At 41.2% G+C, this 17,241-nt stretch overlaps 1 protein-coding gene across 21 annotated transcripts in view; it reads right to left on the bottom strand.

Annotated features, from left to right (window-relative positions):
* The window catches only part of MTSS1 (MTSS I-BAR domain containing 1), a 127,080-nt gene that overhangs the window by 73,944 nt on the left and 35,895 nt on the right, over nt 1–17,241 (bottom strand). The window contains exon 1 of one of the 21 annotated variants that reach the window (XM_056330744.1): nt 1,383–1,410. The exons of the other annotated variants lie outside the window; for them this stretch is intronic. Coding sequence (XP_056186719.1) covers nt 1,383–1,395 — 13 coding nt within the window. The 5' untranslated portion in view covers nt 1,396–1,410. Of the gene's footprint in view, nt 1–1,382; nt 1,411–17,241 lie in introns of those variants that run through there. 21 annotated transcript variants of the gene reach the window in all.

Raw genomic sequence — 17,241 nt, 5'->3', positions numbered from 1 at the left:
AGTCACACCAAAATCTATTTTCCCCACCCTTGCTTTGTGAACTGGTAATATTAAACCCAGCCAGTTTACATACCAAGCTGTTTCCAGAATGCAGTGGCTTGCTGCTGCCACAAAAAGCTGTCACACCAATTACCAAACCAATTAACAGCAACTAAGCAAGGAGACAGATTTGCAGAAAGGCTTGCTTGAGCTTTAGTGCTGACTGGTACTTTTATTGTTGCCCTTTGAACACCAAAGTTTACAACAGATTGTTAATGGTACCTCTTCTTCAGCACTGAGGTTCACCAGATGAACACCTGTCTCCTCTCTCTATGTAAATATTGCCCTTTTCCTCACTTCCTACAGAAAGCACCTAAGGATTTTACCATCTCAGGAAACAGGCTGCCCTAAATATTTCAGGATCCTTTTGGAGTTTTAAAGCAAATAGCCCTAAATGTACATAAACATCTAATTGTAGTTATAAAAAAAAAATCTGTTTTTTTCCATAATGCAGGAGGTATATTACATAGCAAACTGTCCTTAGAACAACAAAAAATAACCCAGCACCTTAAATTACAAGCAATACCCTTGAAAAAACAGCGAATTAAAAATGCAGATCATTTAAATTATTTACTTTCTGCAGCTACTAGCTTTGATAACCAAAACCCGGGGATGGGCTGGCTACATAGCATTCATTTTCCATTTTGCTTTATACCACAGCCCTCTTGCAGAAAGAGAAGTATGGGATTTCTCACAGGAAAACATTTTCATTTTAAACTTGAGGTTAAATGACTTGTAAGGGAACGTTTACATTAAGGATACCATTGCAAAAGAGTCAGCAGAAACACTGTGGTGTTAATATCACATTTGGAAGTAAAGACTAAAAATCTGTTTAGAGTATAGCTCGCGATAGGACCTCAGAAAGCAAGGGGGGGTGGGAGCAGTCCTGCACCAGGTGCATCTACTGTATTTGAGAGTTTTATAATAACGTCTTTAGATAATCTCAGTGGAAGACACCAGGCCAATCTGACCTACATGTTTTAAATAACCTGCTGCTTCTGCTTTATGGAGAAGCTGGTATTAAACCATTAAGCTAATAGTCAGAGCTGGCTACTGTTTGGGTTTTAATAAGATCTGGCCCCAGCTGATAAAGTACAGCGAGAAAGAGCTTTGCAAATGGAAGCTTCACATGAAAACCTGGTCATGGTAACACCAACTCAATTTCCCCTCTTTAAAAAAGCCATAAAGCTAGCACACACTAAGCTGATTTGCTCCATCTATTAAAATATAACAATATCCACCCATATTCCAGCAGGTTGTGGAAGCAAAGGCATTTAGGGCATACGGATGTTTCCCAGGAGTGCGTACTCTTTGCTGTTCACATACAGAGAGCTGAGCCTTACCCATATTCCCCATGTTTTGAATACTGAGGAGCTACTAAGCATGAAGGACCATGTGCCATGCTATCTGCTGAAGCAAAAAAGGCAACAAAATTCAGCACTTCTGTCTCCAGAAACTGCAGAAGTGGTTGTTAAAGCCTGAGCTGAAATATCTGTAATTGTGAAATTGTGCAAGAAAACTGGGAGGAGGCTATGTTGACATTAAAGAAAAAAAAATACCCAACACCCAAGCATTCTTCACATTAACTCCAAACTGCCAGGCACTTCTTGCCTCCCTTTTTCCACCCTCACAAGCTCTCCACTGTGAAAGAGCAGCTTTGGCGCAGCCACCCCTCTGTCCTTCCCCATGTATCAGTACCAAGGGTGTTTGTATCCTCCAGGTCACCACTCCAGCATCACTTCTTTCCCATGAACAGAAAACAGCAGTAATTCACTGCATCACTAAATAGCATACTGGGGTATGTTGGACAAATGAGGGCTGTTAGACTGGGAATGCTGCAGAGTGCAAGATGACCCCCGCGATTTGGTATGTGACCATGGATGGGTCTGGCTGAAGCTGCTGCCTCTACTTATTAGATGAAAAGGCTCTGTCTGTTCTGTCCTCAAATTTCCTTCCATCTTCTACCTGGTCTTTATCCAAAGCCACCATGATTCTGGACAGCAATGCCTTAGATGTTTCTCAAGGGTTTTGTTACACAACAGCTCCCAAGTGCTGCATCTGAACAGGCCTGAAAAGGGAACACTGAGCTGAAGGCTCAACCTTGCTCAATTCCATCATTTTTACAGCAAAAGCTTATCTCGACTGCAGCACAGCCAACATCAGTGGTAAAAAGGTACAACTTATGAAATTGAGCTGTCTTCTAGTTTTCTAATGTTTACAGCACATTCAGTTCATGTTTTCAGGTTCTCCTGTACTGAAGAAGCTGGAATTCTTTTTAATCAAATATTTCGTAAGAGCCACAAAAAATTTTGAAAAATGTGGAATACATGATTTGAACACAAGCCCAGTAACATGCTGCATTTATAGCATCCCACAAAGAAGATCTCAAAAAAAAAAGTCCTCTCCAAAACAGCAAGTAAGTACCATAACACTTTTAACTCCTTAAAGGTAGATTTGCTATGGGTTCAGACGTTTGGGGCAAACTATGCTGTCTGTACAACCCTAACCATTGCTTGCTGTCTAGACTTCCCTTGAGGAACATAATTAACATCAACTTAAAACCCACCTCCAGCATCAGGGAGATAATTGAAATCCAGGCAGTCCCAAGACTCTTCTCAAATTGAGGAGTTGCTAAACCAAAATGTAAAGCTGTAGTGAGATGTTTATATTAATTATACTAACCAATCATCAAGGGGCTCCTATCTGAGGGCACTTTTCCATGGATAATTCATGGCAGCTTTTGAATGATGGTCCATAATACACTGTGCATTCCTCAGAACACAAACAAGCTGTTACAGCTACTTCAGGCTTCCAGTACGAAAGTGCAGTGACTGCTTAACTCCCCAAAGGAACTAATTTCTCAAACATTATCTTGCAGTGACTCCTTTGTCAAAATGGAGGGGCATTTCATGGTTTAGTTTCCAGCAAAGCACTGCCTTGTAACACCCTTGAATTATCACCATCCAGTGAAGATACCTACGAGCTAACAGTTTGAAATTTAAGGCAAAACCATCATTTAAAAACAGAGGTTTTTAAAAATACCTCAGAGTTCAACTGCTTTTTGCAATGCATTCCCTGTAGGTTCTGGCCGCTTTGGGTTTTCCCCATAAGGCTCTGCACAGCAAAGCTTTTTGAGATTTCTCTATATAAAACTACACACATAATAATACCGTGGGTAAATATGTCCCCCTTGTAGAAGTAAATCAATTTAATTGACTAGCTACAAAGTTAATCAATTAGATTAACGGTTGACCTACTTAAAGATAGGGAAAAGTATCTGATACTTATTTTCTAGAAAATAACACGCAATACAGCATCACCACATAAATAGGCAGTCCAAAGAAAGCAGGCTGAAGGCTAAGGGCATGCACAGCAGTGGAAGAACATTGGGCTCAATGGGACACAAAAGACTGCATTTTACATTGATGTATTTACATGAAGTTCACAGTCTTGGGGGGGGGAAAGCAGCAGGACAAAGGCTCTCTGTGAAATACAGAAAGCTATCTGCTCAGCACACCGAGCTTTTCCCAACAGGAGCAACTCAAATGATCAAAATTTCCCCTGGATTTTCTCAGACCTCTTCAGAGTTTGGAGTTGAACGAGCAGAGGGGAAAGGAAGCAAATGCTACAACTCCCTGTTCCATGGTCAAGTTTGCTTTGAAAACCTCCCTCAAAAAGACAACCACGTGAACTCTTGTGAACCCACATTTCACACTGTTGCATCTATGTCCTTGTAAGACATCTATTATGCAGCAAACTACAGGAGAAGAGGTTTGTCTGCATTCACCCTCAACTGCAGTCAGCAGTTACCTCATTGTACGTGAGGCTAAGAGCCCCTACCTCTGTCTAGAGATCAATTTATTGGACATCTGATTTTGCAACCCACTTTTTCCTATTCTGCTGAGGATTTTAGAGACATACTGTATTAACAGCTGATTCTCCCTGTTATTCCAAACTGTTTGTTACGTTGAGGTAAAGGTGCGGGGCACTTGTTGCCTTTTTGATTTTAGAATACACAGCTTCACCGGGAGAAATGGTGCTTCAAAGGTTATGGGTTCATGCTCCACAACAGGGCAAGCAACAGCAGCTTAGCGAAATCAGTCTCCACCCAGCACTACAGCTTCTCACTCTGCAGGGTGGTATCATACTTGCATCATTGGATTAAGGCAGTGACTACAGAGTGGAAAGCCCATCCGAGTCGTTTGATGAAAGGCTCCCGTGACAGTGCCATGCTACTCCAAAAGACCTATTAGTACTGGAAGCTGGAGCTAGTGCAATCCTGGTAAGTCATTCCTTCAGCTACTCGTCAATCAACAGACAGGTACACTGACAGAGGCTGCACTGTCTACTAGTGAAACACGCTTTCTTCCCGGGCAGTCAATCTGAATGTCGTAATTCTAGTTCGTATCAGACTACGTGTAACATCACTTATAATTAAAAAACCTGAAAAGCAGCAAATAATTCTGAGAGACAACTGAACAAATGATGTCAGGTTTTATGACAAGGTAGTTGCGCCAGAGGCAATGCATCAAACAGCTACATGACACTGAACTTTCTTCTCAAGAAACATTCACTTGCTCTCTTAATTTATTTGGTATTTAAGGACTGACAGCGCTGAAAAATGTGTCATTCCATTAGACAGACAGCTGTCCTGCCTCCGGTGGCAACACCATCAGTGTAATGGAAAGAGATATAAGGCTCACGTGCCGTCAGCCTGGGTCTGACCCGACCAGCTGTTCACAAACCCCACACCACCATTCCTCAGGAAACCACAGACTCAACAGCACAGCCAGAAATTTCCAAAAAAATGAAAAGAATCTGTCATCCCTCAAGAGAACGTGGGTAAGCAGAGAGAAGAACAAACACGGAGGGGAAGCAGAGGGAACAGCTGGGAGTCAAGGCCAGCTTCTGCTGAACATCTCTTTGCATGAGGCAATTCAAGGCAGGAGGACGTAATGAGAATGACTGCTTTGCAAAGTAAATCAGGACAATTCACTCATGGTTTTTGCAAATATGTACTTTGAAGGGAGTCCAGCACTTTTCATTTAAACATCTAATATACACAGAAAAAATATTATTTGTATTCTTATTTGCTCCCAAGAGTCTCCTTTCCTTCCAGTTATGCAATAACAAAGAAAAACTGTCATTTTGGCTGACGATTCTTTTTTTCCCCAACTTTTCTCCCTACTTTCCCCAGATGCTTTTCCTGAGAGACACTCAGTCTTAGATAGCTTCAGTTGCATACTTTGCCCTCAGTAAGTTTTAGGGCCTCTTCCTGCGATGTTGTCACACAATTTAGTTCCCCAGTCATCTAAACAGCAGCACTGTAATAAGGACAGCAGCAATCCTTGAGATGGATTAATTTCACCCTCCAAGAACAGCAATTTTAACACCCTCAATGCAAGATGAAAGCTAAGAAGCAGAAAAACAAATGCTCAGGGGAACCTGATTACAGGGGAGTCCAGCTACTAATGCTGTAAGAGGAGCCGCCTCCTGCCCTTTCATTTTGTTGATATATTCGGTGATGGCATATCTTCTCCCTGTCCACAGAGAGGGCACTGCTACTCCCTGCTGAATGGGAAGTATGCGAGATAAGAGATTGCAGCTATTGGGTTGCAAATTTTACATTATTTCCTAATCCTTTCAGACAAACTGACCAGGTTGTTACTTTTCTGATGCGTGGATTTGTTTCCTGGCACATACCTATTCCCTAGCTTAGAGGTGTGAAGAAAGCTGGGTTTGATATCTTGAAAGCAGCATGCCAGTACTTCTCAGCCCTTCCCCGACCCCTCTATCTCAGAAGCAGGAGTGTTGCTGGTTGAGTGCCATCCCGACCAGCTGGCCCTCTCAGCACTGTTCACAACTGTCTAATATCTTTGTGTGACCTTCACGGCACTAACCAAGCACAGAGAGGACCAGGCAAACAACTCAAGAAAGGAGACTACATATACCCCAAACTTGCATTAGTCACAGGACTACAGCCCTGCCGAGAGCACAAGTCACCGCTCACGTTGTCTCACAGCCCTGCTTTTCCAGCTCAAAGGGATCTGCACATCAAGAAAGCTCCAAACCTTTTGTTTAGGTTATTTTAAAATGGCAGCGAAGAAATACACACAGATCTTCACCGCTGGGTTTTGTCCCATGACTGAATCAGAGTATTAGGAGGCAGCTCACTGATCCCAACCAGTAGTGGCATAATTCAACATTCGATAGCTTTCTTGCGCCTGTGCACCACCACATCAAAGCTCTGCCATGGTGAGTAAATCTCCCGTGATTTACCAAAACCAGGCTTCCTTTCCACAGTTTGTCAGAAGACTCAGTGGATGAAAGTACTTGCTCAGCCCTTACCTCTGAAAGATACTCACGCAGACATGGAAACGAAGCCCTACAACCTCAATACTGAGCTAGGGAATACCAGGAGCTACTGGGAACAGCCCAAGTGGATTCAGTTACTTAATTCCCATCTGGTTAAAATAAAATGCAACATTAAGGATGGATGGGAGCTAAAAGGAAGTAAAAGAAAATAAATTATAAGTTCCCAGGCCAGAGAGGGTTCCAGGGATTAAAGGGTGAGCAAAACATCTAAGACGGGAAGAAACTGACAAATGGATATGAAACACAGCGTGAAAACCAACTTATCCACTAATGTGAATGCTCGCCTGCAATGAAACCCTTTCACCACTCACAGAAAAGCTGGTTATAATAGAAAAAACATTTGTATTTTCCCCTCAGTTTTAAAGCATCCACTCACAGAAATGCCTGTGCCTTTCACCAGCACACCAAACTTCAGCTCTCTTTTATTAACCTCAAGCCTTGCAGCCAGCCAGTGACCCACAGGCAGGCAGCCTGGAGGAACAGGACTGTGTGGGTGCACAAAGGATGAAAACCCCCTTTTCCCCTGGGTTTCCCAGCAGCTGGTGCTGTGGAAGGGAGGGCCAAGGGCAGCTGCTGTAGGACATAAATAGGCAACAGCTGTTTAGCCATATGCTCAATGGGCTCCAAAGGGTTAAACTGTCACCACCTGAAATCCCTGCACACGGGCCCAAGGCAATACCCTTGCCTCTGCCTGCAGCATCACCGCTTCCACCCTTTAGGGTACTGGGGTGCAGATAAGAAGGAAAAATGTTGTGTCTTAATTTCTCAAGATTTTTATTTTGGAGACAAGGGCAAGGAAAACTTCTAAGGGAAGTGAAAGTTCATTAGAAAGTGTACTGAAAGTCATTGCTCCATCTCATTTGTCACATGAAGGCACTAATGCAATGCTGCACTTGAATTTGTTGGTCTGAAATAATACTGACAAGTGCATTTTGGTGCACCGTGATAGTCATCTTCAAATACAGAGCACACTTTCCCCTGCTATCACTGCACAGCTGGAAGCAGCTCTGAACCCCAGAGTGCCTCGCTGCTCCAGTGCACGTTCACAGCACACAACTCAGCCTTGCAGGCACAGCTGCCAGTTCCCCACTGAAGTTTGGAGTTTTCCTTGGCACCCTCCTCTCTTCAGGGGGCTGATCGTGACCTTCCCTCTGCCTGCCACCACCATCCTCAACACTCCAGTTTCTGTGGAAACAGTCTCCTGACTAAGGAACACAAAGGCAGCGGCTCTTTATGGAAACAAACTCCTCGAGAGGAGTTGAGAGCAACCACAAACAGCAGTTTCACAACAAAATATATCACACAGCCTCAGACTGGCCTTCCCGTCAGCCACGAGCACAAGAAAAGGAGCATTTTGGGGGGGATCCTCTCAGACTGGGGCGAGACAGACTGACCTGCCGGTACACAAATTTAGCAGTGTATGGAGTGTTACGGGGGCAGAACAGAGCCTAAAGTGGTTTTTAAATTGTGAACTTTAGTCCTTCTCAAATCCTTCCACTTCTGCTGCAAGAACAGCTTATTTGCTGTTGTCTAAGTAAGCAACACAGCCCTTTCCCCCCAGCTTCGCCCTTCCCATGGGGCTGGGATAGGGCAGACAGAGCTGCTGCCACAGCACACCACATCCAGCCATGTCACTTACTATCCCAAATAGTTTGCATTCTGCGTCTAAGGCCAGGAATGCATTCCTCTCATCGCGCAGCAGTCATGGAAGATTCAACAAAGACACACACCACACCTGAAAAAAGTGACTGGAAAAGGGATGAATTATTTAAACTAGCAGTGTATCTCTTATGCCCATTGAGAGCAATCCCATGAATGCCCTCCTCTGATACAAACCCGTATCAGATAAGCAAGCACCAGCTTTCTGGCACAGAGACTGAGAGTGAACTCTAGTTTTTCCCCAAACTAGTTCTGATACAAACATTAAAAAAATGCAGCCTCCCAGCCATCACAAAGCAAGCAACACAAGCAGCCTCCTCCCAGAGCAGTGAGAAGGAAGAAGCATGGACACAACAAACCGCTGTACATTTACTAGAGATGCTATTTCTGGTAGAAGCCTGGGCCCCTTGTTTCCTTTGACCAATAAGGATAATAGTATTTGGCAACAAATCAGGGCTAGAACAAAAACAAGACCTAAGTGTTTATATAGGGAATTTACAGCACATTTTGGAACCTCTGCAGATACTGATTTCACCAAGCCAGTAACATCCCCACTGCCACCGATAAACACAGATCACAGAAGAGACACAGTGAAGCAGAGTTAGGGGCTTGCAGGGCAAATTGGGCATCACACTACAGGTTTACACCCAAGTAAAGCAACTCCATCCCACCATTTCCTTACATGTTAAGTTCAGTCGCAGTGAAAACTTTAAGGACAAAATGCTGCGCAAAGAACCACCACGCATTACCAAGAGGAAAGGGAGATTTCCCCATATCACCCCAACTTAACATGAACTGTGGGACATGGGCCAAAGCTTCAGTTAAACTAGGTGAGGATAAATAGTACTGCAATGTTCCCGTAAAAGAGGCCAGAAGAAAATGGCAAAGTGCAATGGATAGGATTTGGCTATGATTTTTCCATTTACTCCAATGATGTCACCTCCATGAAGAGACCCCATTTATCTCATCGGGCTATATTTGGAACATTGTATCTTATGGCAATCCATAATCATAACTTAGAAAACCACAGAAGCCAAAACAGTGATTCTACAGGAAGAAGGTAAGCAAGCTCCTATTTTCCAGGGACGTAAGGGAGATTTTAAAGTCATCGGTGCAGCGAAACATCTCCATTTGCTAAATCTGGCCAAGATAATCTACATCATTCTTAAGTGTGGCTACACAGAACTGTCAGTCCCAAAGTTAACGCCTAGATGCAATAAATAAATAAAATCACGTGCTATTGCCTAAGGTGGGATTCCCATGCAGCAAGTGTAATAGCTGCAGAAGAACAATGACAGTGCTGTAGAAATCACCAAATTACATACTCACTCCCTTGTCAGTACTATTTCACACTAGTTGCTATGTTAGCCCACCAACCAGAACATACAGTTCTGCAATAAACACCAGTGCTGTTTATTTTGGTGCTTTTTCTATTTTGGGTGTAAACATACCCATAAGAACCTGATCACACAAGAACTGTCCAGCTTTGTAAGTTTTTTAGCTTGTCCCTCTGAAGGTACCTGGTGCAAATGACTTTGCCAAACCTGGATTTGCAGTAAAACCACAGCACCAAATCTGTTTATCTCTAATCAGGCAGTCCACAGGTATTTATCTTTCCCAAAGCCATGTCCTTAATCGAGTACAACTCCTTTTTAATATATTTTTAAAAGTTAATTAAAAGTAATGGGATTCACTGCTCTAAGTGCATGGACCAGGCATGCTCGCTATCCCTTATGGAGAAGACAGCCATCTTCAGAAAGTAAGTTAAGCAACGCAATAAAGAATATCGGGATACATTAAACTATATAAATCAAGTTCTGCTAGTCTATAGGAAGAAAACAAGATAGTTAGATAGCAAAGATTTACTCTTGCTAAAGTATACATTTATACAGTTTCGCTGTTCATTGTGTTGCTATATTTGAAGGCACTGGGAACAGTTTAACCAGCTAACAACCTCCCAGGAGGTTACAAGTCAGACCACAGACAGCTGGTACCGGCCATTTGGCAACGGCGCACACATGCATTTGGAGGAGCCAAAGCTGAGCTGCTTGGAGATAGGCAAGGATTTTCCCTGGGTTCTTCTTGAAGTGATCAGTCTCAGCAAGCCAAGGACAATACACTTTCATGGAAGCCATACAGCCTATTTTAATCCATTTGAAGTAGAAGCCAGCAGTATTTCCTTACAGTTCGTCGACAACAGGATGCAGCTTTCTGCCAGCAAGCACTAGTTACCTTTGTCTGAGGGATATCTTCCAGAACACGTTTCATGCCATTTAAGCATACATTTAGATTGATGTATTCTGTATGTCCCATTGTTGAATTATTTCTCCATAGCTTCCTTCCCAGGAGTTCATTTTCTTCTTGAAAACAGTCACAAGAAAATAAAATGCCCCCACAGAACTAAAGAGATATTCAGTAATTGATCCACAAAACCAGAGACTATTTGAAGCCCCCTTTTCAGCATCTGAAAACAGATCTTTTCCTTTTATGAATTAACTAAATGGGCAGTAAAAAAATGTGTTTTTTTTTTAAAATACTACTGGAACACTTACAAACTGTAGTAATGGTTATCAAGTGTACCTTTTTATGGTAGTGAAAAAAAAAGCATTCCAAACTACAGAATTAATGCTGCTATTAGACACTTGTTAGGCTTGAGAATTGAATAAAAACCCCATAAACTTCCAAGTGGCCTTCTGTTTGAGGCTTGGGTGACTAATTATGTATTCAGATGCTGCTTGATTTAATATCTACTCAATTCCCATTCTGTTTCTGTGGGAGACTCAAAACACTTTGCAAGAAAGTTTTCCTGACCATGAACTAGAACTTTATGATGCAGTTATTTTAGAAGGAAAATTAGATTTCAGAACTGGAGCAACATCAACTAATCTGCTTCTTGGCAGAGGAAGCAGAAACGTTTCTGTTAAGCAACATGTGAAAATGGATAATGATAGCAAAAGCTGAACTACACCCTAATCCCCCCGCTCCTGCTTAATATTAATTGTGCCACTGTGCGACTTCAGCGTTATTTTAGTAAATGTATATGAAGAACAGTAACTCAAAGCCAGCTACCTCAAAAAAAACAGTTTCCCTTTATTCTACTGAAATATCAAGGATTTCAGATCTAATAGAATAATGAGGGAAATGTGGGGAAGAGCCCAGGTCCTACAGGACCTTGAAAATTAACTTGAGTTTACATCAGACTACAAGGATTGAACATTCCTTTTACATGCCTGGAAAGCCTCCAAAGCAATCTCCTAAATTTTGTTTCTTTGTCACACAGTTTGATAACAAATACACTCTGTCCTGCATGACTGATGTGAATCTCAGCCTCCCATTCAAGCTTTGGTTTTCAAGACACTCCAGAAACCCATTTTTGGTTGTTCAACGAGTATCCAAAGCTAAAATCAGGCGCCTATTATACCTACGTGGGTGTGCAAATACAGCAAATACACTTTTCTGCAGGGACTTGCCCCTGGAAAAAATGTAACCTAAACACGTCTGTTACTGGCTACTTCACTGCAAATATTAAGTTTAATACACTACTATAATTAAATGAGTAAGGGCAGAACAAACCAACCCTTTAAATCTTTAAAAAAAACCCTATTACCGCGACGTTCACATATCTGTTTAACCCTTCTTCTACCATCACACGAGGTTATATGAAACTTCTTAATCTCCCTTTCTGTCTCCCCGTTTAAGATGTTGATAGATTTGAACTTTTACTCTTTTACATAGGGAACGAGAAGTCAAAACAATTTGTATAGTCTTAATTATACAGTAACAGATTTACATTCTGCTTCCACAAAGCCTGAATTACAGCATTTCCCCCAAAACTAAGTAAGATACAGGATGTCAGATTCAGTGCTTCTTTATGGACTGTCATTTATCTCTAAAAATGGCACCAGCAAACAAGGGTGTGGCACCAAGGCAAAACCCTGAACAGGTGACTTATTAAGGCCACATCTCACTTGCACACACCACATCCACTGGCAACAGCTGGTGCTTCATCCAGGAAAAGACAGGTTTAGTCTTGAATTTTAAACCTTTACTCCTACTTACTAATTTTTTAAAAAGCACACGCAAACCAATTGAGCCAGACTTGCTTTTAAAGCCACGTGAACTTCAATGAATTTAAACTTAGGAATTTACTGTTGAACTCTCCTGTTTTCAGTGCAGATTGGACTGTGTGATGTAAAACACACCCCAAACAGTTTAAGTCATTGCCTATTCCAGTGTTTCCTCTCTGGCAATTGAAAAAAAAAAAAGTCATGGCATAAAACATGCCAACCCAACTAGAATTTTTTTTATTCTCTCAGGCACTCCAAGGAGAAAGTTCATTCTCAAGGCAAGTTAAAGCCAACGCCTGCAATGAGTCTGCTGCCACCCAGAAGTCTTCAGCCTCTCATCCAAAGGTTTGTTTGAATCTTGTTTCTTATTGTGTTCAAACACTGGAAGTCCTGAGGTCCTCCTCCCAGCTTCGCCCTACCTCCTCAGACACTGCAAAGACCACAGCAACAGTCGCTTGAATCCGAGACGCTCATGTCATCTCTTGGCATGTGTTCCCAGGTCAGCTGCGCGATGCTGCTTCCTCTTCTAAGAATGAGGAAATCTTGCCAATCTCTTTTCCTCCTCATTTTAGTTGCTATTTCACAATTAAGCACAACCCTCATGACATTTAAAAATAAAAGTGTCCAACCATCAATTTTCTCTTCCTCCCACCCGTTATATGTTTGATATGTTTACTCAAATATTTAAATTATGAGGCTTTCTTGTGCCTGAAGTAGTGATATTTGAGCATTACTGGTATTTTTACAGGATGCAGATGTACTCAAAGCAATTAGCAGTTAAACACAGATTCACCTTTTACCAGTTATTAGGAAACAATAAGCAATGCTATTTAAATTGGTAACATCCTGGTACCAAGAAAATATGATTAAAAATGTATGCTAGTGAAAAGGGTCTGATATGTTATTGTAAAACTGAAATAATGGAAACAATAAGCTCTGCAAAATGTCCTTTTTTAAATACAGACCATGTTGAATGTAATGCAGATTATCTGTGAGAATATGCAGATATCAGAAAAGAAAGATGAGATAGGAATTTTAACTGTGACAAAGAAGATTTAGCAAGAATTTAAAAAATAGATTCTTTGTCAATTGAGAGAAAACTGAACAACTCTGGCATCTGATACCCGTTCAAGGCGATTTGGATGCTATGGGATTCTCCTTTTTGTCTTAATTCTGTGTTAGAGACCACACAAATATTCTTCTACTAAAAGCATTTGTTTTTTAAAGTTATTATTAGCTATGAAGATCTAAAGCAGATCTGTTCTCAGCTACATTCATAGCCCAGATGTGGATATTGTGAAGACTGCATGAAGAATCAAAGCCAAGATTCCAGAGTCCCATACAAGAGGACCCACAGGAGATGAAAAGAAGGCTGTCTTCAGCATTTCCATCCTACAAGCTATTTAGGGCACTATGACTTCATAGTTGTTTGTTCTCAAGTAGCACAGATGTGCTCTATCAATTCATAGAGTTGGAAAAAAAAGATGTGTAGGAGCATAAAGAAAAAAAAATATCACTTTTGCACCCAAAGCTGCAGCAGCAAAAACATGGAACTGATAGGATTTACTGTATCATCATCGGGGCAGAATATTTATTTACATAAATACTTTCATTATATCTTGCCTGACCATCATGTCCGAAGAGATTCTCAAGCCAACAACAACAAAAATCTATAGCTGGAAAAAGTTATTTCATCCATGTTCTCAGCTCATTTAAACTACAGGAACAAATCCTGTCTGCATTAGCAGCAAGCCTTTCTTTTGACATGTATGCTAGCTGCAAGATACCCATTTTTGTTGAGGGTTTTATTTATGAATCAAGAATTGTCACTTTTAAACAATGCATCCTGTCATCAGAAGTTGGAGAGAAAAATTTAAACAAAACCCAAGCATCCTCTTTAAGAGCAAAGATACTAGCAGGTCCAGAAAATTGACATGCTGTTCTATAACACAACTTCCAAGTGTGCCAGAAATGGTGTAGTAAAATTTCTTTTTATGTTGCTGGAAGTTTGCAATACTTTCTGCCAATAATGTTTATGGGAAAATACTTCATAAAGCAACCAATAAATTTCCCCTTCCTTATGATTTTTCCTTTACCTACCACATTTCCACCCTCCTTGCACACATGAAAGTTACATTTGCCACCAACTAGAAAACATAAAAAATGCAAGCACAAAGATCAAAATGTGTGATAAATTCAAGAATTTCCATTGGGATGTCCCTGAAGACCAGGATGCTGCCCCCGAAGCCATCCTGATTTCATTTGAGTCTTCTACAGAATGTCACACAGCATCGCTTAATCATAAACAGAACTGCCAAAATTTAAGGGATAAATTCTCAGTGCACTGCCCGTATTCCAGCCAGTGGTACAAATTAACAAGGGAGGTTCCTTAACTACAAAGTGCTAAATTTAGACATGCAACTTATTATTAATCTCAAAGGGTCACAGACATGTTTATTCCAGCAGCTACAAAAATCCACCTCATACTTTAATGCTGTGTGTGTTACAGTGTACGATTTACAGCAGGTAACATTTAGTTAAAAAAAAATAAAAATTGCCTCCACAAATGTGAACACTCCCTCCCATTTCTTTTTCCTCCCCCACTCTCCCACTTCCATTTAAATGAGGTTAACTAAGAAAACCCCTATTCATAAGAATTAAGAGCTAAATATCCAGTCCACTCTTGCAGTGAACAAGTAGCCTCAGTCAGTGTCCACACCATAAACCTGCTCTGGATGTTTATAAACAGGTCCCTGTATTTTTTAATTTGCATGAAACATGTCTGAGCTATTAGAGATACCTGTACTGGTAAGATCTACTCAAAAACTGCAAGACTGGCATTTTATATTACCTTAACCTAAATAAAACTGTTGCTTTTAGAAAGAAATTAAGTCTCAAGAATAATAGAAATTGTGCTCCAAGACTAAATCCCTACATTTTCAGTTACTTCTGTGGTACCTGTGGCGGGAATTAGAAGAGCTAGGGGTTCTCAAGCTGTTACTCTGATGGTACCATGAAGAAAGTATCACCTGCTGATGCTCTTGTTCGAAGGCAAGCCCAGCCACCTACACAGTGCTGAGCATGCAGGCACTGTTTCAAAGGTCTTGAAATCAGAAAGTTCATTAAAAACACTGTTAACTATTAACCTCTGTAGATCTGTGCAACTCCTTCTTCAGCCAACCAGCAGGTAGAAAAAGCTCCTCTAACCACTGGTATGATCACCGCTTACTGCCAAAAGGGTCCAGCATGCCAAAAGAAGCAAATTCTGCAGGAAGGCCATACTTTCTATTTGTCACCACAAACCTTGCTCATGGAGAAAGATGATGGTCCAGCTGGGTTACAGGTATGCTGGGATTCTCCATGTTTTACATACTGTCTCAGTGCCCATTTTCTTCCTGCCTTTCACAGTAATTAATCCAGCATATCCATTAAGGCACCACACCAGTCATTTCCATCAGCTAACTTGCAGGAGCAATACATCCTTTCAAAGAACCCTTAGAATAGCTCATTTCCAGTCCCTTTACAGCAGGTGATGGCAGGTCATACCACCTGCAGTTTTACAACCCATTGTGAATGTACAATGTAAGACACATGAAGGTCACAGGCTGTTGTACAGACTAATGGTACAGGTCACAGGAACTGGATACAGACCAGAGATGTAGCAGTTGAAGTTAATACTGCTTTAGCATCAAAAATATGATGCCACTGTAAGACAGGCTCTAAAGAGCTTAACCGAGAATACTAAATGTGCAGGACAAGAAAGTAGCCTTAAGATACTATTTCAGATGTGATATAATAAAAATATTCCTTGCCAGTCTGGCAGCTGCATAAAAGCACAAGCAAAATCTGTGAGGTCTAAGGCTTTTTTCTCCAGATAGAGTGGACACATCCAATTGAAGTGGTCTGGAGTGCAAATCAAAATTGCATGTTACAAGCTGCAGGACATCTGTTGCCAAATGATCTGTTAATTCTTTTGAGTCTTCTTAAACAGAAAATCTCTCACCCTCTATAAAAAGACAAACCATCTAGCAGCAGTCGACATAATTCAATTTAATTCAATTAAAAAAATGCCCAAACTCTAAGACCACCCCATAAATATGTAAATTTTGTCATTATGAAAAGGCTAGTCAATCAACTCCACGAACAGATACAATATAAACAAGTTACTATCTCAGTAAGTGCCCATCACTTTTATGCAGATAGTTGAAATTTCAATTTGCACATACACAAAGCAGTATTTCCTCTCCCCCGACCCCTCCCCCCCCGGGCTGAATAGAGACCATCATCTCATTTTTCTCAATTTAGAAAAAGAAATTGCTGAACCATAATAAGCACACTTTCTTTCTAGATGAGAATGACACATACAGTCAGTAATGCACTATGCTGTATTACTGGTCTTAAAGCTGCTTAAAGCCTCTACTTCCAAAAGGAAGCATCTCAAAAGTAGACACCAGTGAACGTAATTTGCCCTATGCAAATCTCTCCAACTTGAAAAGAAAGCTAGTTCCCTCGGTGCCTAGATCCTTCTTGTAGTGCAAATAAGGAGGAAAAAAAGAGAGGAAAGACAGCATGCTCAGACTCCCCCTCTCTGTTATTTCAGGATGCCTTTTGGGAAAATAGCTGCTCAGGCTCTGGGTTTTGGAGTAGCCTGCATTACCCCAGCCGCCAGCAAAGGGCTTCCCTTCAGCCAAAGATCCTGCTGCATCCACACACTCTTCAAAGTTCTTTCTACTGATCCTCATGACCGTTCCTGGAAACTATTATTTGTGCAATCCAAAGCGTGGCTCCAAGTACATCTCTCTGCTCAGAACAACACACGCCTAACAGTGTTACAAACCACTCTGCACACAGTATGAGGGAATCCACGCAGCTCCAAGGCATTTTGTAAACAAGCAGGCATGCTGCATACCAGACAGAAAAATTTAACAGCATACAAGAACTAGGAATTTAAAATGTATACAGGACATCACTGACTTAATTATGGCAACCATCATACTTTTAAAAAAAAAATGCTTGCGGTTACTTACCCTACTTATTTAAAGTGTCAGCACATAGGCACAACAATGTGTACTAACAACATAAATAAGCAAAGCAATATGAT

This window comes from Falco biarmicus, chromosome 3 (genome assembly GCF_023638135.1).
Source record: "Falco biarmicus isolate bFalBia1 chromosome 3, bFalBia1.pri, whole genome shotgun sequence".
Taxonomy (NCBI): Eukaryota; Metazoa; Chordata; class Aves; order Falconiformes; family Falconidae; genus Falco; species Falco biarmicus.
This window is presented reverse-complemented; position numbering and strand designations above follow the sequence as displayed.